The following is a 27,729-nucleotide window of genomic DNA, read 5'->3' on the forward strand; positions in this document are numbered from 1 at the left end:
GCGTGTAGTTGTCTTCCAGTGGCCTGTGGTTACTGCTCCCATTTTAACCTTCGTGGTTGCAAGGATTCCAAGATTCTGTGTGGGAGAGTAACCAGCACATGGTAAATTTGGCGTGGCTGGTGCATTTCTCCTGCCAGGGCTTTCTGTGTTACCAGTGCCCGCGGGGCGACAGTGGAGGGTTGGTGCTGCCAGAGGAGCCCGGGTCTAGTCCTCCCCGAGCCTGCCGGCTGCCACACCATTTCTCAGCCAGCTTTTTTTTTTTTTTTCGTCTTTTTGCCATTTCTTGGGCCGCTCCCGCAGCATGTGGAGGTTCCCAGGCTAGGGGTCGAATCGGAGCTGTAGCTGCCAGCGTAGGCCAGAGCCGCAGCAACGCGGGATCTGAGCCGCATCTGCAACCTACACCACAGCTCACGGCAACGCCAGATCGTTAACCCACTGAACAAGGGCAGGGACCGAACCCGCAGCCTCACGGTTCCTAGTTGGATTCGTTAACCACTGCACCACGACGGGAGCTCCTCAGCCAGCTTTTTAAAAATTGTTTTATTCTTTCTCACGTCGTGAGTTTGTGTAAAATTTATCTGGAAGAAAGAATTGCTCCTGTACAAGCCAGCCTGGTTCCAGGTGGAGGTCCGTGTCCCCACTTCTCGGGGGCCCCGGGCAGCCGTGTGGGGCTGCAGGCCTGGCTGGGGGTGGGCGGGGGGGTGGGACCCCACAGCCCTGGGCCCGAGCTTTGATGGAGAGGAGAGCAGCCCCGAGCAAAGGGGGCATGCAGGTCTTCAGGCGGCGGTATTGTCACCCCCAGGGCCGGGGCGCTGTTCTCTCCTCCGTCCCTCCAGAAGCTCTTCTCAACTGTTCCTCTGCTTTGAAAAGGGAGGTTTTGAGAAGCCAGCCAGCCCTTCGCCCCCCGTCCCACATCCGGTTCCTTACGTGCCCGCTGCCTGCTGAGCGGTCACGGCTGGGGCCGCGTCTTCCAGGGCTCGGCCTCGGCCGTGCGGCGGAGCAGCCTCCTCGGCGGCCTCAGCCCGTCTCCTCCCGGTCCCCCGGCCACGGTGGGTGGGGCGGGGGCTGGGAAGCAGCCTGGCCGCCGGCCCAGGGCGCGCCCTGGGGCTGCAGCTCCCGCTCCTCCCTCCGAGGAGGCTGTGCCAGGCCCGGGCGCTGGCGGCTCGCAGCCGCTCGGGTGGCTGGGTCTTGTCCGGTGCGGAAGGATGCCTGGTAGCCGCCCGGCGCGGAAAGGGCTCGAGACGCCTGTGCTGGGCGCAGAGGGAAGAAGGCGCCGGACCGCGGTCTGACCTCCGCCCGAGGCGGGGAGGCCCGGCGCTGAGCGCCGCTCTGGGTCCCCCGCTGTAGGGCCGCCCCGTGGGTGGTGTGTTTCCTTCAGAGCCTGTGGCAGATCCGAGGGCGCCCTCCCTGCTGATCCGCTCTGATGCTTTGCAGAGCCTGAATGCCGATGCGAGCACGAACACGCAGCCCGCGGCGCCCTCCCGAGAGCCCCCGGCGACCTGCGCCCTGACCGCAGCCTGCGAGCGCGCCCCCTCGCCCGCCCGGCCGCCCGAGTGAGTGCCCAGCGCCCGGGTCCTGGTCTGCGCTCCGGGGCTGCCCGCGGGGCCGGGACGTTCACGTGCCGCGTCTTTGCAGGGACCCCGAGGTGGTGGAGAGACAGCGGGAAACCCCGAGTGTGGACAGACCTCCTCCTGCGCTGAGCACAACCGCCAGTAAATCTGTGCAGGTGAACGGCGGCGCCACGGTACGTGCCCGGGCAGCTCGGGGGCCTCGGCCCGCGGCCACGCGGTTGGCTCCTGCCCTGGAAGGGTTCACTTCGGCGGAGCGCACCCCAGAGCCAGGCGCTGCCGCACCCCCTTGCTTTCTGCGCCGCTCGGGGCGAATCCAGATCTTTCTGTTAGGATTTGTGGTGTTCTCTGTTTGGTCTTGGGTGGGTTTGATGGTTTCCATCTGGGAGTTAAACCCTTCCTGTCGGCTCGGTTGAATCTTCAAAGAGAACTTTTTTGTAGGTTAAATTACTTTGAAGTGTCAGATGGTTGATGGAGGTGAGTTGGAGTAAATGGCTCTTCTGTCACTTACTCTTCCTACTGTCACTTCCTGAAAACCCTGCTGACTGTACGGTCCTCAGGTCTGCCTCCCTGAACCCACACCCCAGCTCTGCCTGGTTCGCAGTGTGCACACGCTGGCTGTAGAGACGGCTCTCGTCTCCCGCAGGAGAGCACACGCCGCTGGCGTCTCTGCCTCCTTTCGGGCCGTTTGTGGCTCCGTAGCGCCTAAAGGCCAAGGCCGGTGGCACTCGGCATCTCCATGCCTTTTGGGGTTCATCTGTGTGTGCAAGGCGGAAAGCCGTGTTGCGGGGCCAGCTCAGCTGTTGACGTGTCGGGGCCTTTTCTTTTCACGTCCCCCTGCTTCTGAAAGTGCTTGAGAAGGTGTCTGACCTCCCCCCCGCGGGAACTTTCCTCCCGCCGTTGTCACATAATCCAGAGCTGTGTCTGTTCCCCAGGAGCTGCGGAAACCCAGCTACGCCGAGATCTGCCAGAGGACGAGTAGAGAGCCCCCGTCTTCCGTGCTGCAGCCCCAGAAAGAACAGAAGCCCCACGCCGTCGCTTGCGGGAAGGATGAGAGGAAGCTCGCCGAGAGAGAGCCCCCCGCCCCCAGGTCCAGCCCGGGACCAGCCAAAGACCAGAGGAGGCCGCTGGGCCGCCGGCCCTCGCCCCCCGCCCCGGGGCGGCGGCCACACAGAGACCAGAGCCCCCCTCCCAGGTCCCCTCAGTGAGCGCCGAGGTCTGGGCGGGCTGCGAGGAGCTGAGGTGGCCACAGGGAGCGCTGTCTGCTCGGGACGGAGTGAGCTGCGGGTTAGGAGCTGGCAGTGCAGACGAGGCCCACGAGGTGCCTGCACGTTACTTTTCTTCTCTGAGTCGGATTTCCCCCTCTTGAAAAAAATCTATTTTTCAGGATTTAATTAATATAAACCTTATTTTAGGTTGGTGCTTAACTGGAGGTGATGCATAAGTCTGATTTTTTTCAGGATAGAAAATGCATTTATCCTAACAAATTGATATTTTTTATTAAGCCTCCATGTGGCTATGAATGCAAGCTATATATATAGTGAGTTTTTCTAAATTAAGCGGAACTGTGCTACTTGATTTTTTAAAACTAACTGGTTAGCAAGTGCGTATCTCTAAGGCGTCCAGGCTGCCGGGTGAGGCCGAGGACGGGGCGGGGTGGGGGCACAACGGGGCTGTAAGTGTAGCCCGGGGAGGGACGCGGGGCGAGGCCGGCCGCGCCACCCGCTGGCCTGCCAGGTGGTTCTGGCATCCTCTGGGGACAGCCGGGTTTGGGTCTCCTGGGCAGAGTGACCCTGCAGAGAGCACTGAGAGCCCCGGTGGCCTGCCAGCAAGTGACCAGCTTCTCACTCCAGTCTCAAGTGGCTGTAGGTAGGATAGACTCAAAGCACATTGTGAATAGAACTCAAACGAAAACATCAACTTTGTTCCCTCCGACATGTTACTGCAAAGTTGTCCCCTGATGCTTTGCTCCCAAGAGCTGGCGGGAGGACGCGGAGCCCAACCCCTGGGAGCCGCCTGCTCTTGACCCTCGGCGCACGCGGTCCAGCCGCTCCGTAACGGAGAGCAGGTGTGTGTGGCCTCTGGTGGCGGAGGAGCGAGGGCGCTGTCGTCACCCTGACACAGGGTCTCCAGCCCCTCGGGACGTGCCGCTCTCCAGGACACCGCGCTCAAGCTCGCAGTTGATACTAAAGTCAGACATCAGTTCTTTCTTTTAAGATGCCTCAATTGTTTCTTTAGTTATTCCAAGCAGCAGACATTAAAATGAGAATATTTCCTGCTACATGTAACCATGCAGTTTATTCCACAAATGTTATTTAACAAGACTGAGGTTTTTTGTTTTTTTTTTAAGATTATTTCCATCCAATATTTAAAGACTTGAATTTTATTTAAACTTGAAAATGACTTTGCCTTAACTTTTGTATAAGACAGCTTAGAGTTCGTGAGCCCGGCCCCGGTTGTCGGGAGTGATTTCAGTTCCTCGGCTCCGTGGGGCCTGCTGTCGCTGGTGTCACTGAGCACGTGCACGTGGTGCAGGAACGCGCAGTCGGGTTTGTAATATACCTGCAAGATCGCACCCAGCTGATCCTTTTTCAGATTGTTGAAAAATTCTGTAAATGCCGATAGTCGATACTGTATTAAATGGGTGCCCTTGGGAGTGTGTGCTCTGCTTGTACAGTTGTAAATAGTCAGAACATATTAAAAAGGTACCCTAAAGAGAAGAGTCTGATAAAAATCGATATATTGTAAATGTTGCTATTGAGCGGGATGTAGATAAACTCAATGTTGTGGTTTGAGTATTATTTTAATTTGTTGGGGTTTTTTCCTTTTTTCTTGTACTGGTGTGTTCAACTGATTCTGCCTCTTTGCTGCTGCGAAAGGGAGATGGAAAGTCATTAAAACCTTTGAATGTTTTCATGCTCTTAAAAGGATGTAAATATGTACTAATCACAGCTAATGTGAAAGGGTTTTCGAGGTATAATCTAGAAAGTGGAAGCTGGCGGGGTCCTCAAGTGAAAGTAAATAATAATCTCCTTAAAATCACAAATAGCTAAGCGTGATTTGCCTGCCGAGGTGAACGGGCCCATCTCCTTCAGAGCAGCATCTTTATTCAAATACCCAGACACCCACACAGTGCTCATACTTGCAGATGCCCATACAAGGATCAGAGGGGTTTATTTCTTGGTGGTGGTGAGATTGCTGCCTAAAAAATCAGAAATAATGGACTGTTCCCACCCAAACGAAAGAGCACTGTACAGAGTTGGGAAGGCCAGCTCTGAGCCCTAGGAGTTCCCTGGGTGTGGCAGTCTTTGCCAGAGGAGGAGCGAATGTTGTCACCCATCGTCACCCCCAAGTCCCAAACCCCTTGCAGCCCAGACACTGGCTTTTCATGAGGACAGAGCCCTTCCCTGGAGGTGGGTGTGCAGAGCTGTGTGTGCGGACGGGATGGTTGTGGTCCCTGTGACAGCAGCACGTGGCGGGCCAGGCGTGCAAGGGTCACGGCTCCCCAGCCGCGCCCGTGGCAGCAGGGGTCGAGGTTTCACTCTTATGGGGTCTCTGTGGCATCCTTTCTAATTTGTAAGTAAGCGGAGTTGCCGATGCCGAGTAGCTGTGTGCCCTTCCCCCATGATGTCCCGTGCACAGGAGGTGCACGGAGAGCAGCGTGGCCCGCGCCCGCGCCTCGTGTGTGGCCTGCCTTCCCCCAGCCTCCCCTCGAGGTGCAGAGTCGGAGAGAGGGCAGTGACAGCGGCATTTTAACCTGTACAATCGTGTGATGATCCTTAGGGTTTGGAGATAAAGGATGAGAATCCAGCCTGTTTCAGCAGACATGAATTTCAAGCAGCGTAGTTGCTGTTCAGGAGTTGGCCTTGGGGTGACCGATCCGGCCTCCTGTAACCGCGTTGCCACTCGACGCTGGCCGGGCAGGAAGCCTGACACGCCGCCGTGTGGGTCGGGTCTGGCCGCACAGGTGGGGACTGGCTTGGGGCCTCAGGTCTGTATCGGCCACGGCCACCGCTGGGCTGTCCCAGGGCCTGGACCTCGCGGCCTGTCACCTGTGCCCGAGGCAGCAGACAATCAGCCCAGAGGAGAGCCTGCAGCCGCAGCCCCTTGGGGGGGCTTCTGTTTTTGTTCTTCTTTCATTAAGACTGGAATCAAGCTTATGTGTAAACTTATTGGTAATTTAAGTTTCCTTTGTGTCATTCAGTGTAAAAATGTCTAATTTGAAAAAATGTAGGTTATGAAAAATAAAGATTTAGGCACTGTTCAGGTTTTCTTTTGATTTTTTTAATTAAAGTTTTCTTTAAGGATGCATCTTTTCCAAAAATAATACTCCGTCTGTTCCCGTCTGTGTCATCAGGCTGAGACCCAGGCTCCCGCCTCCTCCTCCGCGGCGGGAGGCCTTTCCCCAGGCCTGATTTTAAGCCTCCTGGGCGGGCGCTGGGGAGACAGGCCTCCCTGAGCAAACAGTTCATTGCATCCAAGGTTTACCAGCAGACTAAGTACCCGTGTGTCAGGCTCCCCTGTTTCTCGTGTTAAGTGCCCATGTCTCGGGAGACATCCCGTGAAGTCACCTGCGGTGGCGGTGGCTGTGGCGTCCAGACCAGGCGCGGGTCCCCCCCAGGGCTCTAACCCCCGCACGCGTCCGGCCCTCCCTCCGCCCTGTCCAGCCCCTCTGGCCCCTCTCACCGCGGCGGGAGGCAGCCCCTCCGGGTTCCTGGCTTCCAGCCCCGCGGTCGCTGCCCGAGAGACCCGGCGAAGCCCATGCCGGTGCCGCGTCCACTCTGCGCGGCCAGCGGGCCCCTCGACCCTCCTTTCCTCTGCTGCTCGGTCTCAGTCCAGACGTGGAGCCCTGGCCCCGGCACCTCTGGCTCGGGTGGCCCTGTGCCCTGCCGCCCCCCGTCCATCCGCCTCTCCTAGCGGCACCCTCCCTGCTCCGCGTGGACCCGCCCGCCGCCGCCGGCAGGAGTTGCTGCCCTTCCTGCTCCGCCCTCTGGCCGCCGGCGGGTCTGGTGGCACAGGGCAGGGCCTCGTTCCCCGTCTGCCGGCCTCACGCCAGCGCGCCCTCGTTTCTGAGGAAACATTGAGCAAAGCGTTGGAGCCCTGGGTCTCAATGGTGTCGCGTTTCCAAGTCTTCCCAGCTTCCTCAGGGATGCCGTGTGGCTTGGGTGCCTGTCTGTTAAATCTCTGTGTTCTTCGTATCTCCATGCGATTCTAGATGGAACTTTCCCTGTTCGTTGTTGTGCGTTGCCAGCACACAGAACGACTTCTGCGTGGCGGAAGTATTTTCCTTCAAACCCCAGCCCCACGACGTCCCGTGGCCCAGATGGGGATACTGGGGCCAAACGTAATCTCACTGAACCCTGCGAGTTTGTCTTTGAACCGAGTACACGTGGCCATTCCTGCCCATTTTGCAGGATCCAATAAGCCCCCCCAAGAGTGGAAGTGTCCCAGAGACTGATGGGCATGCCCTGCTGTGAGCAGCAGCCCGGTTCTGCCCTGTGCCCCTCGGAGCCCCCCCGGCCCCCGGCCAAGCTCGGGGAGGTGAACATGAAGAATTCCCAGCAACATGGTTTCAAGTCTGAGGAGGCCGCCCGGCCAGTTTTCCCTCAGACTCGTCCACCCGGAGAGAGTGACGCAGCGGAGAGCAGGGGCCAAGCGGAAAGGCCCGAGGGCAACCATGAGTTTAGCCTGCTTTCCGCACGTGTCACCCCATTTGCGCCTGTCTCTAGACTTTGTGACTCCCCTGGAAATCTGCGAAAACACAGCCTGTTTCTGGGCAGAGACCCCACACAACAGAGTAGCCTGAAGTCCGGGCTCTGTTGCTCCCTCAACAGCAAGCACGGAAACAGGCTTTTGTTCATTTATTTATTTGGGCCTCACACCCGGCATATGGGCGTTCCCAGGCTGGGGGTCCAACTGGAGCTACGGCAGGGTGGCCGGCCTACACCACAGCCACAGCAAGGCCAGATCAAGCCGCATCCATGACCTACACCCAGCTCACAGCAACACCAGATGCCACTGTCTCCAGGACACATGGGTTCTAGTGTCCTCATGGGTTCTAGTCCAGTTTCGTTACCTCTGAGCCACAACAGGAACTCCAACAGAGAGGCTTTTAGACACTGAAATATTTAAAGCAAACGTCTACTTTTTCATACATGTCCCGGATGTGGGTGGGCCACAGCCCTCCTTCCCAGAACCGCAGGGCCCCCAGGATCCTGCCCTGAGCACCGAAGGGGCTTCCACTTCCGGAAGAGGGTCGCGGAGCGCCGAGGCTCCGCGCAGGCCTGCCAGCCTCCTCAGGGTCACCCCAGCGCTCGCTGGAGCTCGGCTGCCAGGCGCACCCCGAGGTTTGGTGCAGAGACCGCGGCCCCACCAAGGAGCGGAGCACGGGCTGTCGGCTGTTGGGCGCCGCAGGTGCTGCCCGCGGTCGGTGGACCCGACCCGCCGGGGACGCCGGTGGAGCCTGCGCGGGCCCTGGGTACGCGCGAGTCCGGCGCCGTCCTCAGAAGCACCTGCGACCACGCCGACGCCCCGCCCCCCGTGGGGAGCCCGCCTGCAGCGGTTTGGTGGCGCCAGGGTGACGAGGCTGCTTCCGCACCCCTGCGGTCTGCGGCGCTGCGTGCGGGCTGGTGGCCGTGCCGGCCCAAGCCGCCTCCGCTCGCTGCTGTGAAACGCTCATGCCCTTCGGGTGGGGCCCCCGCCAGCTCCCCCGGAAGCGGCTGCTCGGCCTCGCCCCGCCTGCGGAGCGGGACCCGTCGGGCGTCCCGGCCTCGGGGAAGGTCCGCAGGACAAACAGGGAACCAGGCGAGGTTCCCTGAACTGGGCGAGGAGGGGCCTCCGGCAGCGATGGCCCCGGCGCCCAGGCCTGTAAGGTCGGTGCTGGCAGGGGAGGGGCCACCTTTGGGCAGGTGGCACTCGTGAGGGACACCTCAGATGCACCCGGGGGGCGCTTGGGGACAGGGTGCGCCGGGCCGGGAAGCCCTGGGGTAGTGGCGGCAGCAGGAGGGCAGAAGTGGGCAGAGGTGCCCAGAGTCAGCAAAGGGAACACGGAAGACGGGGGTAAGGAGGGCTGCGTCGGGCTCTGTGCCCGCGGCGAGACCCACGCGCGGCTCTGGTCTCCGGCGCCCTGGGTGGACTCACCTGCTAGTTCCCCGGAGGCTCACGTTGCCTAAGAGGTGGAACGAAACGACCCTCTCAGTTGTTGAGATGGGACTGACCGGCGGTGTGGGAGTGGTGTCAGGTGTATAACAACCATTCGGTCCATGGAGCTGTTGTCCAGTGATCACACCAGGTCCGGTGAAGGTTGGTCACCTCACACGGTACAAATGGTGTGAGTGTGACAGGAACATGTCATGTTTATTCTCCTAACAGCTTTCAAAGACCCACAGAACAGCACTCAACTTGCTGTATCCCCAGGTCTTAGGTATTTTGTTTTAACCACCTTCACCCATTTCACCCACTCCTGACCCCTGCCTCTAACAACCCCAGCCTGTTCACTGTGTCTGTGACCTTGGTGTTTTGCTTTGTTTTTAGATTCCTGCGATGAGTGAGATCCTGTGGTATTTGTCTTTTCGGTCTGACTTATCTCACTTGACATGTCTCGGCCGTCAGGACATCCTTCTTTTCAGGGCTGAATGTTTACATTGCCTGTATCCATCTCTCCACTGTCTTCATCCGTTCATCCATCGAAGGACTCTCACTTGGCTCCCCGTCTTCGCTGCTCTAAGTCATGCTGCCTGAACGGGGCGGCACAGCCTTTGCTTTTTCTTTGGAGTGGGTGTTTTCGGTTTCTTAAGCAGATACCCAGAAGGGGCACTCCTCGGTCATGTGGTGGTTCTGCCTTATTTTTTGAGGACGCTCCGTGCTGTTTCCCGTAGTGATTGGAGCGAATCTCCTTCCCGCCACTGGTGAAGGAGGCACCCTTTTTCTCCGCATCCCCTCCCACTCTTGCTATTTGTTGTCTGTTTGATAACAGCCATCCTAACAGGTGGGAGGGATGGCTCACTGTGGTTTGATTTGCATTCCCTGTCAATTAGCAGTGTTGATGAGCATGTTTTCATGTGCCTGTTGGCCATCTGTAGGTCTGTATGTCTTCTTTGGAAAAATGTCTGTTCACATCCTTTACTCAATTTTATGTATTTTTACCTTTTTTTTTTCTTTTGGCCACACGCATGGCATATGGAAGTTCCCCGGGCTAGGGACTGAATTTGCGATGAAAGTGTGACCTTCGCCACAGCTGTAGCAACACTGGATCCTTAACCCATTGTGCCAGGCTGGGGATTGAACCCGTGCCTCAGCAGTGACCCAAGCCACCACAGAGACAACGTCAGATCCTTAACCCACTGGGCCAAAGCAGGAACTCCCCTTTGCTCAATTTTAAATTGGGTTTTTTGCTGTTGAGTCGGATGAGTTACATATTTTGGATATCAACATCTATCAGATACATGATTTGCAGGTATTTTCTCCCATTCTGTAGGTTGCCTTTTCATTTTATTGGTGGCTTACTTTTCTGTGCAGAAGCATTTTACTTTGATTTAATCCCATTTGTTTATTTTCGATTTTGTTGCCTTTGCTTTTGATGTCAGATCCCTGAACACATCATCAAGACTGATGTCAGGGAGCTTTGCCACCCGTGTTTTCCTCTAGGAGTTTTAAGTCGTCTTCAATCCACTTTTAGCTGATTTTTGTGTGTGGTGTAAGAAAGGACCGGTTTCATTCTGTTGCATGTGGCCGTCCAGTTTTCCCAAACTGTTTATTAAAGAGACCGTCCTGGAGTTCCCGTTGTGGCTCAGTGGTTAACGAATCCAACTAGGAACCATGAGGTTGCGGGTTCAATCCCTGTCCTTGCTCACTGGGTTAAGGATCCAGCGTTGCCCTGAGCTGTGGTGTAGGTCGCAGATGCGGCTTGGGTCCCGCGTTGCTGTGGCTCTGGCGTAGGCCGGTGGCGGTGGCTACAGCTCCGATTTGACCCCTAGCCTGGGAACCTCCATATGCCACGGAAGCAGCCCAAGAAGTGGCAAAAAGACAAAACAAAGCAAACAAAAAACAAACAAAAAAAAGAGACCGTCCTTTCCCTATTGTATTTTCTTGGCTTCTTTGTCATAGATTAATTGATTGCATTTGCATGGGTTTATTTCTGTTTCAGTGCTCTATGTCTGTTTTTATGCCAATACTATACTGTTTTGATTACTGCAGCTTCATAGCATTAGGAAGCTTTATGCCCCTAGCTTTGTTTTTCTCAAGATGGCTTTGGCTATTTGGGGTCTTTTGTGGGTCCATAAAAATGTTAGGATTTGTTCTATTTCTGTAAAAAAAAAAAAAAAAAAGCTCTTTGTATTTTGATAGGAATTGCATTGAATCCATAGATTTCTTCAGGTAGTATGGACATTTTAACAATATTAATTCTGCCATTCATGAACACAGCATCTTCGTATTTATTTGTGTCATCTTTGATTTCTTTCATCATTGTTTTATAGTTTTCAATATGCAAGTATTTCACCTCCATTAAATTAATTCCTAGGTAATTTTTTATGCAATTGTAAATGGATCATTTTCTTAATTTGTCTTTCTGTTACTAGTATATAGAATATAGACACTACTGATTTTATATATTGGTTTTGTATGAACTTTACAGAATTCAGTTAAGATTTTCTATATAAAAATCATGTAATTTGCAAATAGAGATCGTTTTACTTCTTTTCCAATTTAGATGGCGTTTCTATTTTTTTCCTTGCCCAGTTACACTGGCTGGGACTTCCAATACTGTGGTGAACAGGAGTGATGAGAGCAGGCACCCTTGCTTGCTCCTGATCTTAGCGAGCTCTCAGCTTTTCACCACTGAGCATGTGAGCTGCAGGCTTGTTGTAAACAACCTTTATGATATGGAGGTATGTTTCTTCTGAACCCACTTTGTTAGAAGCTTTATTGCAAATGAATATTGAACTTGGTCAGATGCTTTTTTCTGCATCTGTAGAGGTGATCGTGTGAGTTTATCTTTCATTTTTCACATTCGTTTTGTGTCACTGATTGATTTGTCAGTGTTGAGCCCTGCATCCCTGGAATAGATCTCACTTGATCATGGTATGTGATCCTTTAAAATTATTGTTGGATGTGGTTTGCTAATATTTTATTGAGGATTTTTGCATCTATATTCATCTGGGATATTGGCCTGTAATTTTCTTTTACCTTGTTGTCTGGTTTTGGCATCAGGGTAATTGTAAAGTTCGTGAAATAAGCTTGGAAATGTTCTGTCCTCTTCTGTTTGGGGCGATAGCTTGATAAAGGCTGGCATTAGGCCTGAAAATGTTTGGTAAAATTCACCCGTGAAGCCATCTGGTCCTGGACTTTTTTTTTTAACTGAGAGTTTTTTGATTACTAGTTCAAGCTCTTCACTAGTCATTGGTGTGTTGAGAGTTTCTATTTCTTCATAATTCTGTCTTCTAAATGATTTTTAAGGTATACACTCTGACAGATGATCTCGACAGATGTCTGGATATCTAAAATCCTGTGGCGTTTTCAAGCCAGTGGTTTCGACTGCTGCACAGCTTCTGGGTCTGGACTCAGCTATTGGAAGGAGGTCTGGAGGCCATATCTGTGTCCACCTGGGGACTGAGTGGTCTGCTGGGGACAGTGATCCAGGAGCCAGGTGGGCAGGCTCCCTGCAGAGGGAGGAGGCGCATCGTGGGCAGGAAAGTTCCATGGACAAAGGCCAGCAAGACTCATGGCCCCACAGCAGTTTTCCCTACACGGGAGCCTCCCAGTCCCAAACAGTCCATGACTTCAGCCTCAGTCCCCAGCACAGGGACAGTTCAAGGGTCAATATTGCTCCTGCAGGTCCCTGAAGGGCAGGATCACCCTGGCTTCTCCTCCCGGGGCTGTGCCCAGCATACACTCGCCTCTCCGTGACGCCCCCACCGCTGGATCCCGCCGCACCGGCGAGCCTTCACCCCATAAAAGGGGAAGTGTCTGACCCCAAGGCCACACCCTCATTCTGACACCAGAAGGTGGAGGGAAGACTCCCAAGCCTGCGGCCTCTGTCCTCAGCTTTGTCCTTACAGGTGGGCCTGCTCCGTGGACTGGGCTGTGGCACTTTTGTGCCCTTGACCAGGGGCCGGGTGGGCAGCTCTGAGAGAGCATACGGCCTCTGGGACGTATGTGGGTCAGGCTACCTAGGACCCGAGATGGCGCCTGAGGATGCAGCTGAGGGCTTGCTGGGCTAGGGGCATCCAGGGGCACCAGGAGGGTCATTCTTAGGCTCCTTCTGTCCCCTCTACTTGCTAAGCCTGCAGAGTTTGCCTGGAAATGTGGGCAGCAGGCTTTATCTAAACTTTCCTCTCCAAGAGCAGAGGCCTCTTTCTTGTGACACAGCGTCTGGCCTCCAGGGGGCTTCCCCGTCCCTTCCCAGGCCCACGGCTTAGCCTCTGGATCCATGGCACAGCGGGAAGCATGTGGGCTGGCCCTGGACTGGCACAAGGAGGGGGTAGGTCCTGCGTGGAGGGTGCCCCCGGTGGCCCATCCTTCTCTGTGGGGCCCCCTCTGCTCTCACAGCCCCACGGAGGAGCCGGGTTTAGAGGGTAACAGTGCCCAGGGCTCCAGCCCAGCGAGCTTTCCTAAAGTTTAATTTAGCAGCATCTTGGCTGATCAAAGCCCTAACTTCTTGCTCGGAGGCAGAAGATTCTAGAGGCAAGATTAATTTATTATGTGGAATTTAAAAGGCATTGGGAGTTCCCGTCATGGCTCAGTGGAAATGAATCTGACTGGCCTCCATGAGGATGCAGGTTCGATCCCTGGCCTTGCTTCAGTGGTTTAAGGACCTGGTGTTGCTGTAGCTGTGGCATAGGCCTGCAGCTGTAGCTCCGATTTGACCCGTAGCCTGGGAACCTCCGTACGCATTGGGTGCAGCCCCTTCCTGGCTGCAGATGGCCCCTTCTGGCCGTGACCTCACCCGGCCTCTCCTCTGGCGTCTCGTCTGAGTCCTGGCCTCAGGAACCAGGGAGGAGGCTGCCCTGCTCCAGGCTGCGCCCTGGCCTGAGGTGCTGGTCCCTGAGCTGCCTCGGGGCCTTGCTCCCTTGAAGGATAGAGCATGTTTACAGCCGTCTGTCCTGCAGTCTAAGGAGTCTGACAGCCTGCCCGATCTCGGCCTGTCTCTGTCTCCCGGAGCCAAAAGTGTCATCAGGGTCCCTGCTGGGAAAGCCGGGCCTGGCTGAGCACATCGTTCACACCAGAGTATCTCCATGAGCCGATGGTCCGGCCACACCCCAGCCTCTCCCCACAGCACAGTTTTTTCATTCTCACAGTGTGGACGGGCTGAGAATTTTCCAGATCTCCGAGGTTTGGTTCCTTTGGCTTCGTCCTGCTCCGCTCTCACATCTTAGCTAAGGAAAAGGGTCTGCCCCTCCCACCTGGCTTAGCAACCTGGTCGGGAGATGCCCAGTGTCACCACCTCCCCCGACCCCCCGGAGCCCAGCAAGCTCTCTGCCACTTTGTCACAGGGGTCACCATGCTGCCAGCCTTCCCCTTGTGGGGACACCTGCTCCCAGTGACAGACACTCCCTCTCCCCCTCTGCTCTGTCCAGGCTCCCACCAGAGTCACCACTGGTGTCCACATTTCCACCAACTGTCCCTTCTCACCGTCCCGGCTGCTGGTTTTTTAAAAGACGGAAGTATGGCTGATTTCCAATGTTGTGTTAGTTTCAGGTGTGCAGCAGAGTGATTCACATACACACATATAAACACTTACTCTTTTTCGGGTTCCCTCCCATGATAGGTTATCACAGGACGTTGGGGTACGCTTCCCTGTGCTGTACACCTCGGCCCTGTTTATCTGTTTTATATGCGGGGTTGTGTATCTGTTAATCCTCTAGTCCTAATTTATCCCTTCCCACTTTCCCCTTTGATAACACAAGTTTGTTTTCTATGTCCGTGAGTCTATTTCTGCTTTGTAAATCAGTTCATTTGCATCATTTTTTTAGAGTCTACATAGGATATATGACATTTGTCTTTCTCTGACTTACTTCACTTAGTGTGATCATCTCTAGGTCCAGCCATGTTGCTGCCAATGGCATTATTTCATTGTTTATGGCTGAGTAGTATTCCATTACGTATATACACATACCGCATCATTATCCGTTCATTCATCGATGGACATTTAGGTTGATTCCATGTCTGGGCTATTGTAAACAGTGCTGCAATGAGAGTTGGGGTGCATGTGTCTTTTGAAATTATAGTGTTCTCCTGATATATGCCCAGTAGAGTAATTGCTGGGTCATATGGTCGTTTTATTTTTAGTTTTCTGAGGACCCTCCATTGCCGTCGGTGTCGGAGGGGTCCTTGTTCTCCACACCCCCTCCAGCGTTTACTGCTTGTAGGCTCTTTAATGATGGCTCTTCTGACCCGTGTGAGGCGAGTCCTCATTGCAGTTTTGATCTGCGTTTCTCTAGTGATTAGTGACGTTGAACGTATTTTCCTGTGCCTGTCACTCATCTGTGTCTTCTTTGGAGAAACGTCTATGTGGGTCTTCTGCCCATTTTTCGATTGGGTTGTTTGGTTTAAAACTGAGTTGTACGAGTTGTGTATATTCTGGAGGTTAAATCCCCGTTGGTCGCCTGTACCTTCTCCCAGTCCATAGGTTGTCTTTGCATTTTGTTTATGGTTTCCTTTGCTGTGCAGACGCTTATAAGTTTAAATAGGTCCCATTTCATCCAGGCTTCTTCCAACACGCCCCCCAAACTTCCAGCCTCTACCCTCACCTGTGCCAGAGCCCCTTCCTCAGGCTGAGGTATTTGTCACACAGCACCCACCTCACGGCACCAACCCTTGTCTCAGCTCGGATGCCGTAACAAAACGCCACAGATGGCAGCTGCAAAAGCAAACCTTCGGGAAGTTCCTGTGTGCCGCGGAGGGCTAAGGGCTGTCGCTGCAGGAACAGTGAGCTGAGCTGGACTCCTGGCCCAGGAGCATCTCCATGCCCAGAGTGGGGCCGAAGCAAACAAGCAAACAAAACAGACCTTTTTGCTTCTCCTGGTTCTGGAGGCTGGAGGGCTGAGACGAGGCTGCTTCCTGGTGATTCCACCGTCCTCCTGGCCTGGAGGCGGTGCCTTTGCTCCACATCCACTGCTGCAGGCAGAGAGCAGCATGTAGGGCCTTCCCCGCACACACCCAGGGCGGTGGGGCCACCATCCAGCAGGTCAGCACGGGTGCCCACCCGGTCCTGGTCCAGGCACCCGGGGAGATGAGCACTGACCTAAGACCGGCCCAGGCGGGTGCAGGTGGATGGCCTGCAGGTGTGGCGTGAACACTAACACCTGCTCCCGGCAAGGGTCGCCCGGCTGGCTGGGAGGAGAGGAAGTCTCTTTCTGTCCACACTCCTCACTGCAGCGGCAGGAGATGGAGCCAGACTCTCGGGAAACTGGCCTGTGGTTGCCTTTGGGGAAGAGGCTGGAGGGCAGGGAGGGAGGGAGAGGCGATTTCACAGAGCGCCCCTCCACCTGGGGGCCTTGGCGCCCTGCACGACTTCTGTCGCTGAAGAGTATTTGTTGTCTCTTTTTTTTTAAAGGGAGGCGCCTGAGAAGGGTTTTCCCACGGCAAGGAGTGAGTGAGTGTTCACTTTAAAGAATGCTAATGGCTATGCCCTTAGCTGTCAGCCGGTGGGCTCTCGCAGCTGCCCGGCCGAGCTCCTCGCAGCCCTGACCTCACCCACCAGGTGCCCGCGGCCCTAGGGGAGCAGGAGCGCTGTCCCGGGCATTAGCTCTCTTCCCACGTTGGGACCCACTGCCAGCCCTAAACGTCACCACAGTGTCCCTTGACCACTCACGACGGATCCCACGTTGGGAACGGACTCCGTGGGGGTGGGGGGCACCCTCTGTCTCTCTCCCCTTATCCTGCTTCCGCTCTGGGTGGAGAGCAAGCTGGACTGCGCGGTCCCTGCTCCCGACGTGACTTGCGTGTGGCGCAGCTCCTGCCCGCTCTCTCCAGCTCAGCCACACCCCCAGCGGCCCCCCCGCCCCGCCTCGCAGGAGACCCGGATCCCAGTCCCCTTGGAAGCAGGGGGGGGCCTTGGGTCTTGCTTTGACCAACAAAGCGCGCGGGGCGGGGGGGGGGGGGGCGGCCGAGGGGAGGACACGTGTCACCGAAGGGGTGTCTGAGGGCTGCCTGCCGTGCAGCAAGTCGTCCTGGCGGCGCACGCTGGCTCCCCCCGCCCCCAGCGGCTCTCAGATGGGGGTCCCCTCTTGCCTCCCCGCGGAGAGCCTTGCTCAGAAGTGACGCCTCGCCTGCGCAGGGGCCGGGCGGGGATGGGGACACACGCCCTTCCCCTCCGCCTGAAACCGCTCTCGGGAGCCCCTGCCGGCCACGCTGACGGCAGAAATGACGGCCCGAGCAGGTGCCACGCGGAGGGCAGCCGCGTGCCTCCTGGGCAGCAGCAGGTCCTTGGGGAGCAGGGAGGGGCTCTGGTTCTATAACGGGAAGCAAGCAGGAGTGACGGGAAGCACGCGGCTGTCAGGAGGAGCCTGCCCCTTCTATCCGCGTTCATCCGGGCTCTGTGTGCTCGGAAGCGTCAGGTGCGGTTCCTGGACATGCGCCACCGGAACGCAGCCGCGTTCAAGCGCGAACGGCATCTCTCCCCCAATTATGGGCGATGAATTCCTTTCATGTTTTGCCAGTTACGCTCTGGTGCCCATTGGAGCCAATCAGCTGAGTACATAATACAGAATGAGGAGGAAAGAGACCAGCTACGAAACACCAAAAATAACTGCTTGGTGCACTGATAATTGCGTTATTCTCTGCTTTTCCACCACTCGCATTAGCTCTGGGGGAAGGAAACATCCTGCTTCCCTAAGTCGAACACTTTATTGCCAACCTGAAACGATTTCAGGATTGGCTTCCAGAGGTGGAAGCAGCACAGCCGCGTGCACAGCGTTGCAAGGTGCGTGGGGCTGCAAGAGCAGTGAGGATGCAGGTGCTGTGATTTCAGACCCGGTCCGCAGCAGAAGCTGACACAGGAAAATGCAGGAGCAGGGATTCCGGAAGCTCAGGGGAACGGGAGTGGGGAGGGGCGGGTTGGGGGGAGGGGGGAGGGGACGGCACAAGGGGTCGGGGAGCCGCCCCGGCGGAGGTCACGTGGGGCGGGAGCCGGGCGGGCCCCTCGCTCGCTGCGGGAGGCTCAGCCCGAGGGCTGCTTCCGCGATCCCCGTACCTCATCCCTTCGCGCTGCGCCGAGGGCGGGGGGCGACGCGGGACTCAGCGGGAGCGGGATGGCTCATCCACTTCCCTTGTGCCTCCTGCGAGGGGCGGGTTCCTCCCAGACCCCCCTGTGCCCCCTGTGTGCGCTGGGCTCTGCGGGGCGCCTGGTGATGGAGGAGGCCCATCCGCTGGGGTTCGGGGCCAGGAGGGCAGCCGCGGCCGCCTCCTCTCTCCGCTCCTGGGCCAGGCTGTTCTGCTTCTGCGTCGCGGAGGGTGGGCCCGGCTCCAGCTTCTCGGTGTTTCTAAGGTTCCTTTCAGCCACAGGATCGGTTCTGATTCTAGTCTGAGTCAGGGCCAGGCTGATGCCCGCTGCGGACCCGGGCAGGGAGAGCAAGAGGGCGTCCCATGCCCCTTCCCGGAGCCCCGCTTCCTGCACGAACGCACCCAGAGCGGCTGGGTCCTGCCGCCAACAGCGTGGTGGGGGAGCCGGGCCCTGGGGGGAGCGAAGCAGGCCTGCGTCCCCAACCTGGGCCCGCTGTCCAGTAGGACTGTGACGCAGGCACTGGTGTGACTCTGAATTGCCCGGATGCCAGGCTACCTTGAATTAAAGGTGTTTCTTCACTCAGTTCTCCAGCCCTTCGACAGGTCCTGAGCGAGTATCCAAAGGGATCCGTGCAGCCCAGGGGCCTTGCCGGCCCTGAGCACGTCTCAAACCATCCCTGGGCAGCTCTCAGAGGTGCTCCCTCCGCCCCGCCGCACCCCGCTTGGCCTCTGCCCCCCGGGTGCGGCTCGTCGCAGGGCGGGGCTGCGGTACTGGGGGCAACTGAGGGGCCCTGCCAGCCGGTGTAGCCACCTCTGCTTTCGAGGGGAAGAGCAGGGCCCGCCTGCGAGGAAGTGCCCAAGTAGGAACTAAAGAGACGCGGGCAGGTTCCAGGCAGAAGGGTTTTCTCTGTAGGTGAGGCTGTGTGTGTGCACGAGCGGTGTCTGCGTGAGCGCGCGCGTGTGCGCGGGAGAGAGGACAGGAGGCGCAGTGGGAAGGACCTGTGTGGACCACACTGTCTGCTGATGTCCCCATGAGCTGCTTTGGAGGCGGCGCTGGAGAGGGACAGGTAACTGCCTGGGAGCCTGGCTCTCCCTGGAGGGCCTCTGGGTATCAAGCCCACTTTGTCTCTGCGGTTTCAGGCACCCACCCCCAGCGAGGCACCCGCCGGGGCTCTGATGGTCCAGGCAGCCTGAGGCCGCCGTTCTTGGCCAAGGCAGAGATAGCAAAGCTGAGAAGCCCGGACAGCGCGGGTTCTGGGGCGCAGGCATCCTGCCAGCTCCTGAGTGGCCTGAGGAGGCCAAGGGGATGTACTGGGGGTTTGAGTTCGACTCTGTCATTTAACAGCTGTGTGACCTTGGGCGTGTCACCTAACCTCTCTGAGCCCCAGTTTATTCACCTGACCTGTGGGGTCTTTGGAGAGAAAGGAAGGGGACCACATGAAAACTCGGGGGCCAGGACCATGGAGGACTCCATCAATTTGCCTCCACCCTGCTTGGGGGGCAGCAAGGCCCTCTCCCTTCCCTGATTCTCCGAGAGAGGCAGGGGGAGACAGAGAGGCTCAGGAACGTGCGGGCAGGGAGTCTGGCCTGGGTCTAGACCCTTCCTGAGGCCGTGGTACTTCCTTCACCTGCATGAATGAGACGCTCCTGACTGAGAAGGTGTCCTCAGACCCCTGAGACTGTAGAGCAGGTGGGACAGGGCAGTGGTCCAAGGAGCCTCCACCACAGAAGGGGCCCAGTGGAGGCCTGTGCTCTGCTGGCCTCGGTGCTCAGGGCTGGCCCAGGGACCCATGGCTGTCCCTGCTCCACCCAGCACTCTGGGCCCCTGCCTGCCCCACAGAGGTCCCAGTGGGTACTGCCCACCAGGCCTGCTCCACCGACTGGTCAGCTGGTCCCCCATCCAGGCTCAGTGAGTCCCCATGTCCTGCTGCGGGAAGGCTGCTGTTGGCCCTCCATCCGGTGCTTCCCAGCAAGCAGGATGGGAAAGTGAGGCCCCCCCCCCCAGCCTCATGGTGAGCCTGGGCTGGAGCCAGGGGAAGGTACCCAGCGATTCTTCCACATCCCGAGTGGAAAGCAAATGTGGGAAATAAGCTGGAATGTCACTTCCAAATCAGGTCACAGAGGGATGGTGTCCCTTGGCCTTGCAGCCCCAGCTGACACCTGGCTAAGCCGAGTCAGGATTCCTGGGCCAGAAGCTGAGACAGTAACTGTCTGTGCTCTTGAGCTGCTAAGCAAGGCCACTTGTTATGCAGCCATGGATTGCTGCTGCAGCCATTACTATCTCTGTTCCTTGTCTGAGTGTGACCTCCGAGTGCAGCTGTTCCGCTGGACTCTGATCCTGGACTTGACTCTTGGCATTACTCTCAGGACAATGGTAAACCCCTGCCCAGCCATGGCTGTAGTCCTGCAAAGCAGTGGTCAGAGAACAAAGAAGGCAGTACGTGCACCAGTAGCAGGAGGGACCAGGGCCAGGGCAGGGGGATGCTGGCGGTCACACTGGGGTGTTTGGAGTCGGGGCACAGGACAGTGGCTGCCTGTGGCCAGCCTGCTCCCCTCAGCAGTCTGGCAGGCCTGGATTGCGGCCTCCTGCAGAGAGTCACTAAAGGCCTGCAGGGTAGGTTGGAGGACTTCACTTCTCTGGGCTCTCCTGGGCCACAGACGGGGTGGTCCAGGGGGCTGAGCCCCTCTCGAGGCGTGGGTGTCTCAGTCCCCATAGGGCCCCACTCTGATCAATCAGCTCCAGGGGTGGCCTTGGCACAAGGACCAGGAGGACGGTCCCCTGCGTGATAGGGTTTCCCCGGGAAGCTGGGGCGTCACTCTGTGGAGGGCACCCTGTAAGCCCAGACGCCATGCTGCATGCTGTGTTGAGGGCTGGGTGCGCCCCAGACCTGCTCCTCCAGCCGCTGACCCGGCAGAGGGCCTGGCTCCAGCTCTCATATGGCCTCACCCAGGAGTCTGGCTGGTGGGGTCCACCCCCACCCCACCGGTTTGCACACCGACAGTGCCACCCAGGCTCTGCAGACCTGGGCCCTTCCCCACATGGACCTTCCTTCAATATCCTGGGTGCAGGGCCGCAGGGCCTGGCCCCGTGGAAGAGGCCGGGTCCCGTCACGCGGCTCCTTCTCTTCCTGCTCTGCCGCTGGGAAACGATGCTTCTGCAAATCTACTTCAACAGGGCAAGTTCTGATTCACTGGCCCCGAGCAACAGAGAAGCTCTAAAAATGGCATTTCTGAGCACTGCCTCAGTGGCTAGGGGACCTCGAGGGCTCAAGCTGGCCCTGGAGAGGGCATGACTCATCCTTCGTGTGCGCGGTCGGGAGGCCCTGACCCAGCTGAGGGGGCCGATGCCAAGTCTGGGTTGGTCCCCACCTGGGGGGTGCAGAGGAGACCCCACTGCAGACCCAAATGCAGGATGGGTCCCTGTCCCAGAAGGAATGGGATCCTGTCACCTCTCCCAGGCGGGAGGGGGCCTTCCTCAGTGAGCTCGACAACACCGGCGGAGATGCTCCCAGCCGTCGGGGGCTGGGGTGCAGGGAGGGGCACTGCCTTCCACCAATGGTTGGGGCCAGTCCTGGGCCCAGAGCAAAGCGTGCCCACGTTTCTGGGTGCCAGCCCCACTCTCATTTGCTCCCTTGTCTTTTTCCCCACAGTGTGCAGACAGCGGGCTCTCAGCATCCTGCAATTCTCCTCAAGGTGAGACCTTCCCAGCCCCCGGCCCCAGCCCACGTGTGGACCCCTGGTTACCCCCATGCTCCGGTGTTGCCCAGTGCAGGCCTGGAGCAGCCAGGGAGCCACAGGGACCTGAAACAACACGCGTCTGTGTGTGACTCAGCCGGGGCTTCCCCGCAGCCTCTGGGCGCAGGAAGTTTACCTGGGAGGGGAGGCTGGAGAGGAGCCGGGGGGGAGAGGCAGGGGGCTGCAGACCCCGGGAGACCTGCCCAGCCGCTGGACAGTATGGGCAGCTCTGGGGCCAGGACGAGGAGTCTGAGTGCAGGCAGGAGCTCCTTCTGCAGCCCAGCAAATCCTCCACTGGTCTGGGTGATCAGAGGGGGCGCCTGCCCGCGGGGCTCACAGTGGCGTCCGTCCAGACTGTGCCTGCAGCCACCTCAACAGCCTTCAGGTCAGATGGGCCACCTCTTCTGATTGAGGCAACAGGAGGGTGAGCTGATAGGTCCTCACCCCACGCTTGGCAAATGCCAAGGGCCCGTCCCTGCAAACAAAGAACCAAGGTCAGTGGGTCAGGGAGGGAGGAAGAGCCTCCCTGAAACTGCCCCAGCTCCGCCCCTGGATAGTGGGGGGCCAGGTCCACAAAGCTCCCGCCCCCGAAAAGACAGAGGTAACCGGCTCCCGGGAAGCAAGCGGCTGCCTGCCTGCCGGGGGCACAGAGGAGCTGCTGCCGGCTTGGCCTGGCGGGTCCGCACCTGATGGGTCAGTAATCCGGAGGGTGAGCCCCCTTCGTCTGTTCCTCAGAGAACAGGGCCACCCTTTCTGGCTTCACGGTAGCAGGAAGGAGTTCTGGGCCAGGTCTGGATTGACAGCAGCTGCCTGGGGGTTAGGTTGAAGGCAGAACACTGATTTCAGGCCAGGTCCTCTCTGCCGAGGAGGCAGTAGAATTTTCTGGAAGCTTCTGAATGCAGGTCCCAGGCCGGCTCTGCAGGCCGAAGAGTGCTGGGCACCCGGAGCTGGGACGCAGGTGGGCTGCCGTGGGGCACAGCCAGGGCATTCTCTGCAGCAGCCGGCTGTTAGGGGGAAGCCGAACCAAAGGGGGGGGGTTCCTGGGCCCCGGGCCTGGGCCCTGCTCCTGGGTCCTCCCCAGGTGGGCTCTGGGGCCTCCGCTGAGCCCCCAGGTCAGGGTCAGGGCGTGGCATCCTGTGCAAAGAGCTGGGGGGTCCTAACTGCGAGGCGCCCCCGCCCCCGCATGGGCCCAGCCAGCTGGACACCATCAGGCTCCCTGCCCGCGTCTCCCGAGCCCAGCTGCAGGTGCGCACGAGCAGACCCAGGTGGGCGAGAAGCCCAGCCTCGCTTGCTGCCTCTGAACCACCAGCCCTCACGTGGTGACGTGGCTCCGGGCGAAGCGTGGGAGGCGCCACGGGAAGCTGCCAGGAGAGGGGTCTTGCAGACTCCCGGCTGCCCGCAGCACACAGGATGCCCTCCGAGGGGACCGTGGGGCACTAGTGGGAACAGGCCCTGGGGTGAGGCACCTGCTCGTTGCTCTGGAGACCGTCCCCTGGCTGCCTTGCAGGTAGGGGTGATGGGCGGGGGTCCCGAAGCTGCCACAGCACTGGGGGGGGGGGTGGCTGAGACGACAGCCTCTGGGGCATGGGGCCCAGGGCACCCGGCTGCAGCTGACAGGGTGACAAGGAGGGGGTGTCCCCTGATTCTTAATGCCTCGGTCACCCGTGTTGCCTTCCCTTTCAGCCAAGTGACCGCTGGCCCAGGGACATGCCTTGGCCCTGGGGGAGAGTGCTTGTGGCCCAGGAGCTGCTGCGTGTGGGTGTCATTTCAGCAGCTCTTGTCCCAGGAGGCTCCTCCAGAGGCTAGTATTGCACCCCTGCTTCTGCGCCGGACCTGATGTATACAACCTCCCTGCCTTTAGCCCTGAGGGTCTCCCCAGGCCCTCCTGGGGCTCCACTCAGACCACAGCCTTCCGTCTTCTGCGTCTAGGCTGACTGAGCTCTCTGATCTCAGGGCCTTTGCGCTTGCTATTTTATCCGCTTGCAACCCTCTTGGCTGGTTTGGGAATTCATCTCACGTGTTGCCTCTTTCAGGAAGCCTTCTCTGACCAGGGCTATCTACCTTCTGTGCTGAGCCGTCTCCTCTTTCATGTCACTAGTGGGGTCACCTCTTGCCTTTGTTTGTGTAACTAGTTACTGTTTATTTACCACCATCAGCTTTGCTTCGGTTGCGTTCTGGCACATAACATCCACCTCCCAAACTGCGTGGCCTAAACTGCTTCTTCTGTCTGTGCTGCTGGGCAGAGGGAGGGCTCGGCTGGGGCAGCTTGGAGCCTTAGGCTGGCTGTGGGCCATGTCACCTCAGCTGGGGCCAGAGCATGGCTGGCCGGGATCCTCTGTGTCCACACCGTCCCCACACAGCCAGTCTGGGCTCCCTGCAGTGTGGCGCAGGCAGACGCCATGCATGGCGGATTTAAGGCCCCCAACCCTTCTGGAAGTTTCCATTGTATTCCGCGGTCCTCAGGGGGCCGGCCCAGGGTCAAGGGGAGGGACCACTCAGGGGCAAGTCCATCGGGACACATTTGCATGGACGGCCAGCTGCCGCAGGGCTGAAGGCCAGGCACGAGAAGCGGCCGTGCGTCCCCCCCGCCCAGAGCCTGCGTGGCTTGGCCTGCAAGGAGGCGCGGGTTCTCTCCGGGCGGCGAGGGGACCCAGGCCGCTGGGACCCGAAGCTCCTGGGGAGGCGGCCAGACGCATGCGCATTCTCCCCGCAGCCGCCAAGGCGCAGCCTTCGCTCGCTCGCGGAGTCGGTTCAGGGGCGACCCTAGTTAGACTCCTTCCCCGTCCTGCTTTGGTACCAAGCCTCGGCATCGACTGGCCGCGGCCCGAGGACACCCAGGGCCAGGGCTTAGAGAAGGACAGTGGAAACGGGGAGCTCGCTGCCAGCGCATGCTCCGTGATGGGGCGGCCAGGGCGCGAGGCCCGGCGGTGGAGGCACCAGAGACCTGATCGCTTCCTTGCTGGCAAAGCTTCAGCCTGCAGACTTGAGATGAAAGTCAGCTGCGATTTGCACAGGATTTTAAAGTCATGCACTCATTTGAAAGCAAACGCTCTCACGGAAGCTAGAATTACGGCCAGCAGAGTGGACAAGGGGGCTGTGGCTCTGCCTCCACCCCTGCCCCCATTGCTGTTTTGGGGCGCCTCCGACTCAGGGGCCGCCGCTCTTCCCTCCAGGTGAAGCTCAGGACATGGCTCTGTCCCCCGCTCTGGGTGAGCCCTCCCTTCTTGCCTTTGACTGTCTGTCCTCGCTGCCTGCACATCCGTGTCGGCCACAGGGGAAAGCACACGGGCCGAGATGCAAGCCCTTGGCCATCCAGACTGGAGGAGGCAGAGTCTGGGTTACACTGGTCTGCGCAGTTTGAGTCGCTCTGCAGCTCGGGAATCACCTGAGGGAGGTCGGAAATGCAGGCTCCCAGGCCCCACACGGCTGCGGGATAGGAGTCCCAAGTTTGGTCAGCCTCCCAGGGGTTCAGCTTCCCTCCCCCTTCTCCTGCCCTCCCCCTCCTGCGCTCCCCCTCCTCCTGCCCTCCCCCTCCTGCCCTCCCCCTCCTCCTGCGCTCCCCCTCCTCCTGCCCTCCCCCTCCTGCCCTCCCCCTTCTCCTCCCCTCCCCTCCTCCCCTCCCCTCCTTCTGCCCTCCCCCTCCTGTCCTCCCCCTTCTCCTGCCCTGCCCCATTTCTGCCTGAGTAGGGCAGCCTACCACCTTGTGATTTAGGCAAAGAACCCCCTTCCTTGTCACCGGCCCTGCTTTCTGCCCCAGGGAGACTGGGTAGCACAGACTGTTCTGCTTCTAAGTGGCGCCTCCATCCTCCAGGCTTGGGTATCTCACACCCCTGTGGTCAGGCGATCCTACTGCTGCTTCCAAAAAATGAATAATTGTGCCCCAGAGGAAAAACCATCTTCTGAAATGAAGGGATGGCAGATGGGTTTTTGTCCACTGGACGAACCACCCCAATCACGCACACGCCTCCAGCCACCCCAGTGCCCACGGCCTCTGCCTCCATGGCCACAGCGCAGGGCGTGAGGTCCAGTGTACTTCTGTTGCTTTTCCTGCAGCCACCTCTCCTCCTCAAAGCACTCGGGCTTCCGACCCGGCTGGGCCACACTCGGGCACCACTGCCCCCGCTGAGCCAGCCCCTGGCTCGGCCTCTGATGTAAGTCACGCTGTGGTCTCTTGAGAGGAGCCCGGGCAGGATCCAGCCCTAGGCTGTCAGAGCCCCCAAGACCCCTGCCACCCAGAGCAGCCCCCCAGGGCTCCTCCAGGACACCCCTGGCCTGCCCGCTGGGCCCGAGCGTGGGCCGGGCTGTGGCTGGGATGGACTCAGCACGCGGGGGTTATCGGGGCGGCCAGGCCTGCCCAGGCCCTTGGACAGGGACCAGTGCTCTGGGGTCAGAGACTGACGTGCCAGGGACCAACTGACCTGCCCTCCAGGCCCCTCGGTGCCACCTGGCAGGCCTTGTGGGGCTCTGGCTCCCCGCCTCTGGCCACCTCTAAAACGCTGACTCTCGGGGCGGAGGGTCACTCCAGGCTGCCCTGACCCCCCTGCTCAGCTTCTTCACACAGAACCAGGGCGCCCCTCACCTGGAGTTCACCTCCCTCTGCCTCCTGCCCTTGAAGATGGTCTGTGCCCCTCGTCCTGCAGGGCACACCCTGCTGTGGTGTCCTGACCTGGTCTGACTCATGCTGGTCTCCTCCCCTGGCTTTGCCCAAATCCAGCCCCTGCTCAACCCCCTCATTGCCAAGGCCGCCAGCGAGTGTGATTCAACCACCTCGCCTGCAACACTTGGACCAAACCCAAAGTCCCATCACAGTCTAGAAGTTTCCCGATGGCCCCTACCCGGCCCCTCCTCCTCCCTCAGCCCCATGCACAGCCCAGGCCCCAGCTGGTCCCACAGTCCCTCCCAACTTCAGACACAACCCAACCCCTTGCCCCTCTCTGTCCCCTCCAGCCTCACTCTCCTTGCCTCCGTCATGCGTCCTTGCCCCTGTGCCAGGCCTAACCTCCGGGTGCAGGCGGGGGCCCAGCCGCAGGTGGTGGAACGAGTGAGAGAGCAGCCAGTATATTTCTGCTACGGCCAAGGAAACAGGACTGCCCCGCACAATAAGACCGCAGGTTCTTACCTGTCGCCAGGAGCCACAGCTTCCTCACCTGCCTTGTGTCATCAGACTTAGCTCAGCGCAAAAACTGGCCTGTGTCTCTTTAAATTAAATCTCTCCAGGTTCCGGAGAGATTGTGTCACCTGAGCAGGCTGTTTCCTCTCCGACAGGTCCCAGGGGATGTTCTCCCGTCACCTGGCTCAGACACAGTCACCTGAGCACACCTGGCAGGGGGCCCAGGGCCACCCAAGACGACTGCAGCCTTTAATCAATGGCCAGCCTGCTGGGCAGCCGCATCCTCTCGTCCAGCCCTCAGGTCATGTAAACTTCCCAGTGGCCACACTTAAGAAGTGAAAAGAACCAGGGGAAGTGAGCCCCAATCAGATATGTAAACATCATATCCATTGTATTGTTTCAACATGGAACCGATATAAACATTCTCACCGAGGCAGCAATGCTCTTCCTCGCGTCCCTGGTGTGTTTTACACGAACAAGGGCCCGTCTCAGCTGGACGTAACCTCGCCTCAGCCCCGACTGTCACCCCACCCACTCCCTCCTGTCCCGTAACCGGCCATGGCCTGGGGGCGCCTCCCCTGCCGCCCCCACACCAGTAGCCTCCCGGCATGTGTCTCTCCCCTGCCCCCCGCATGTGGACAGGTGCCAGGTGAGCACCTCCAGAGCGGGCAGGCCCTGAGAAGTGGGCTCTGCTGGGGCCTGGCTCTGCAGGAGGCGGGTACCTAAGGGACAGGGGGCTTTGTGGGTGCTCCTGTGTGCAGCAGAGCCACGGGGCTATTGGTCACCTGGTACCCGGGCAGAACATGCCCTTCCTAGACGAGGCCCCAAGGAGCTGCCGGGTGCCTGTGAGCCGTGGCGACCAGGGGCAGCCCTGCCTCCTCTTCCTCTGCAGTCCCCACCGCCAGGCAGCCGGTCAGAACGCGCATCACAGAGGATGGCTTCCTCTCTCTCTCTCTCTTTTATTACTCAATGAAATTGATTACATTTATAGCTGTACAATGATCATCACAATCCAGTTTTATAGGATTTCCATCTCACAACCCCAGCGCGTCCTCCCACCCCCCAAACTGTCTCCTTTGGAAACCATACGTTTTT

The 27,729-nt window shown here is 58.7% G+C and overlaps 2 protein-coding genes across 7 annotated transcripts in view; both read left to right on the forward strand.

The window, feature by feature from the left end:
- The window catches only part of LARP4B (La ribonucleoprotein 4B), an 86,348-nt gene extending 80,516 nt beyond the window's left edge, over positions 1-5,832 (forward strand). For all 6 annotated transcript variants that reach the window (XR_014817108.1, XM_084978791.1, XM_084978790.1 and 3 more), the window contains 3 exons: positions 1,435-1,553; positions 1,636-1,744; positions 2,504-5,832. Coding sequence is in view for 5 of the 6 variants with exons in the window: in XM_084978791.1 (XP_084834917.1) it covers positions 1,435-1,553; positions 1,636-1,744; positions 2,504-2,776 (501 nt within the window). In the remaining variant the exon portion in view is untranslated. The remainder of the gene's footprint in view (positions 1-1,434; positions 1,554-1,635; positions 1,745-2,503) is intronic.
- A 1,199-nt stretch (positions 5,833-7,031) lies between these two features.
- LOC100625534 (uncharacterized) overlaps positions 7,032-27,729 on the forward strand; it is a 28,260-nt gene continuing 7,562 nt past the window's right edge. The window contains exons 1-3 of the mRNA XM_021065071.2: positions 7,032-7,197; positions 7,771-8,440; positions 21,440-21,482. Of these exons, the coding sequence (XP_020920730.2) occupies positions 7,032-7,197; positions 7,771-8,440; positions 21,440-21,482 (879 nt within the window). The remainder of the gene's footprint in view (positions 7,198-7,770; positions 8,441-21,439; positions 21,483-27,729) is intronic.

The sequence above is a fragment of the Sus scrofa genome, chromosome 10 (assembly GCF_054392235.1).
Source record: "Sus scrofa isolate SSC_HxYL_T2T_F1_AM1 chromosome 10, Sscrofa_HxYL_maternal_Yorkshire_Landrace_v2.0, whole genome shotgun sequence".
Taxonomy (NCBI): Eukaryota; Metazoa; Chordata; class Mammalia; order Artiodactyla; family Suidae; genus Sus; species Sus scrofa.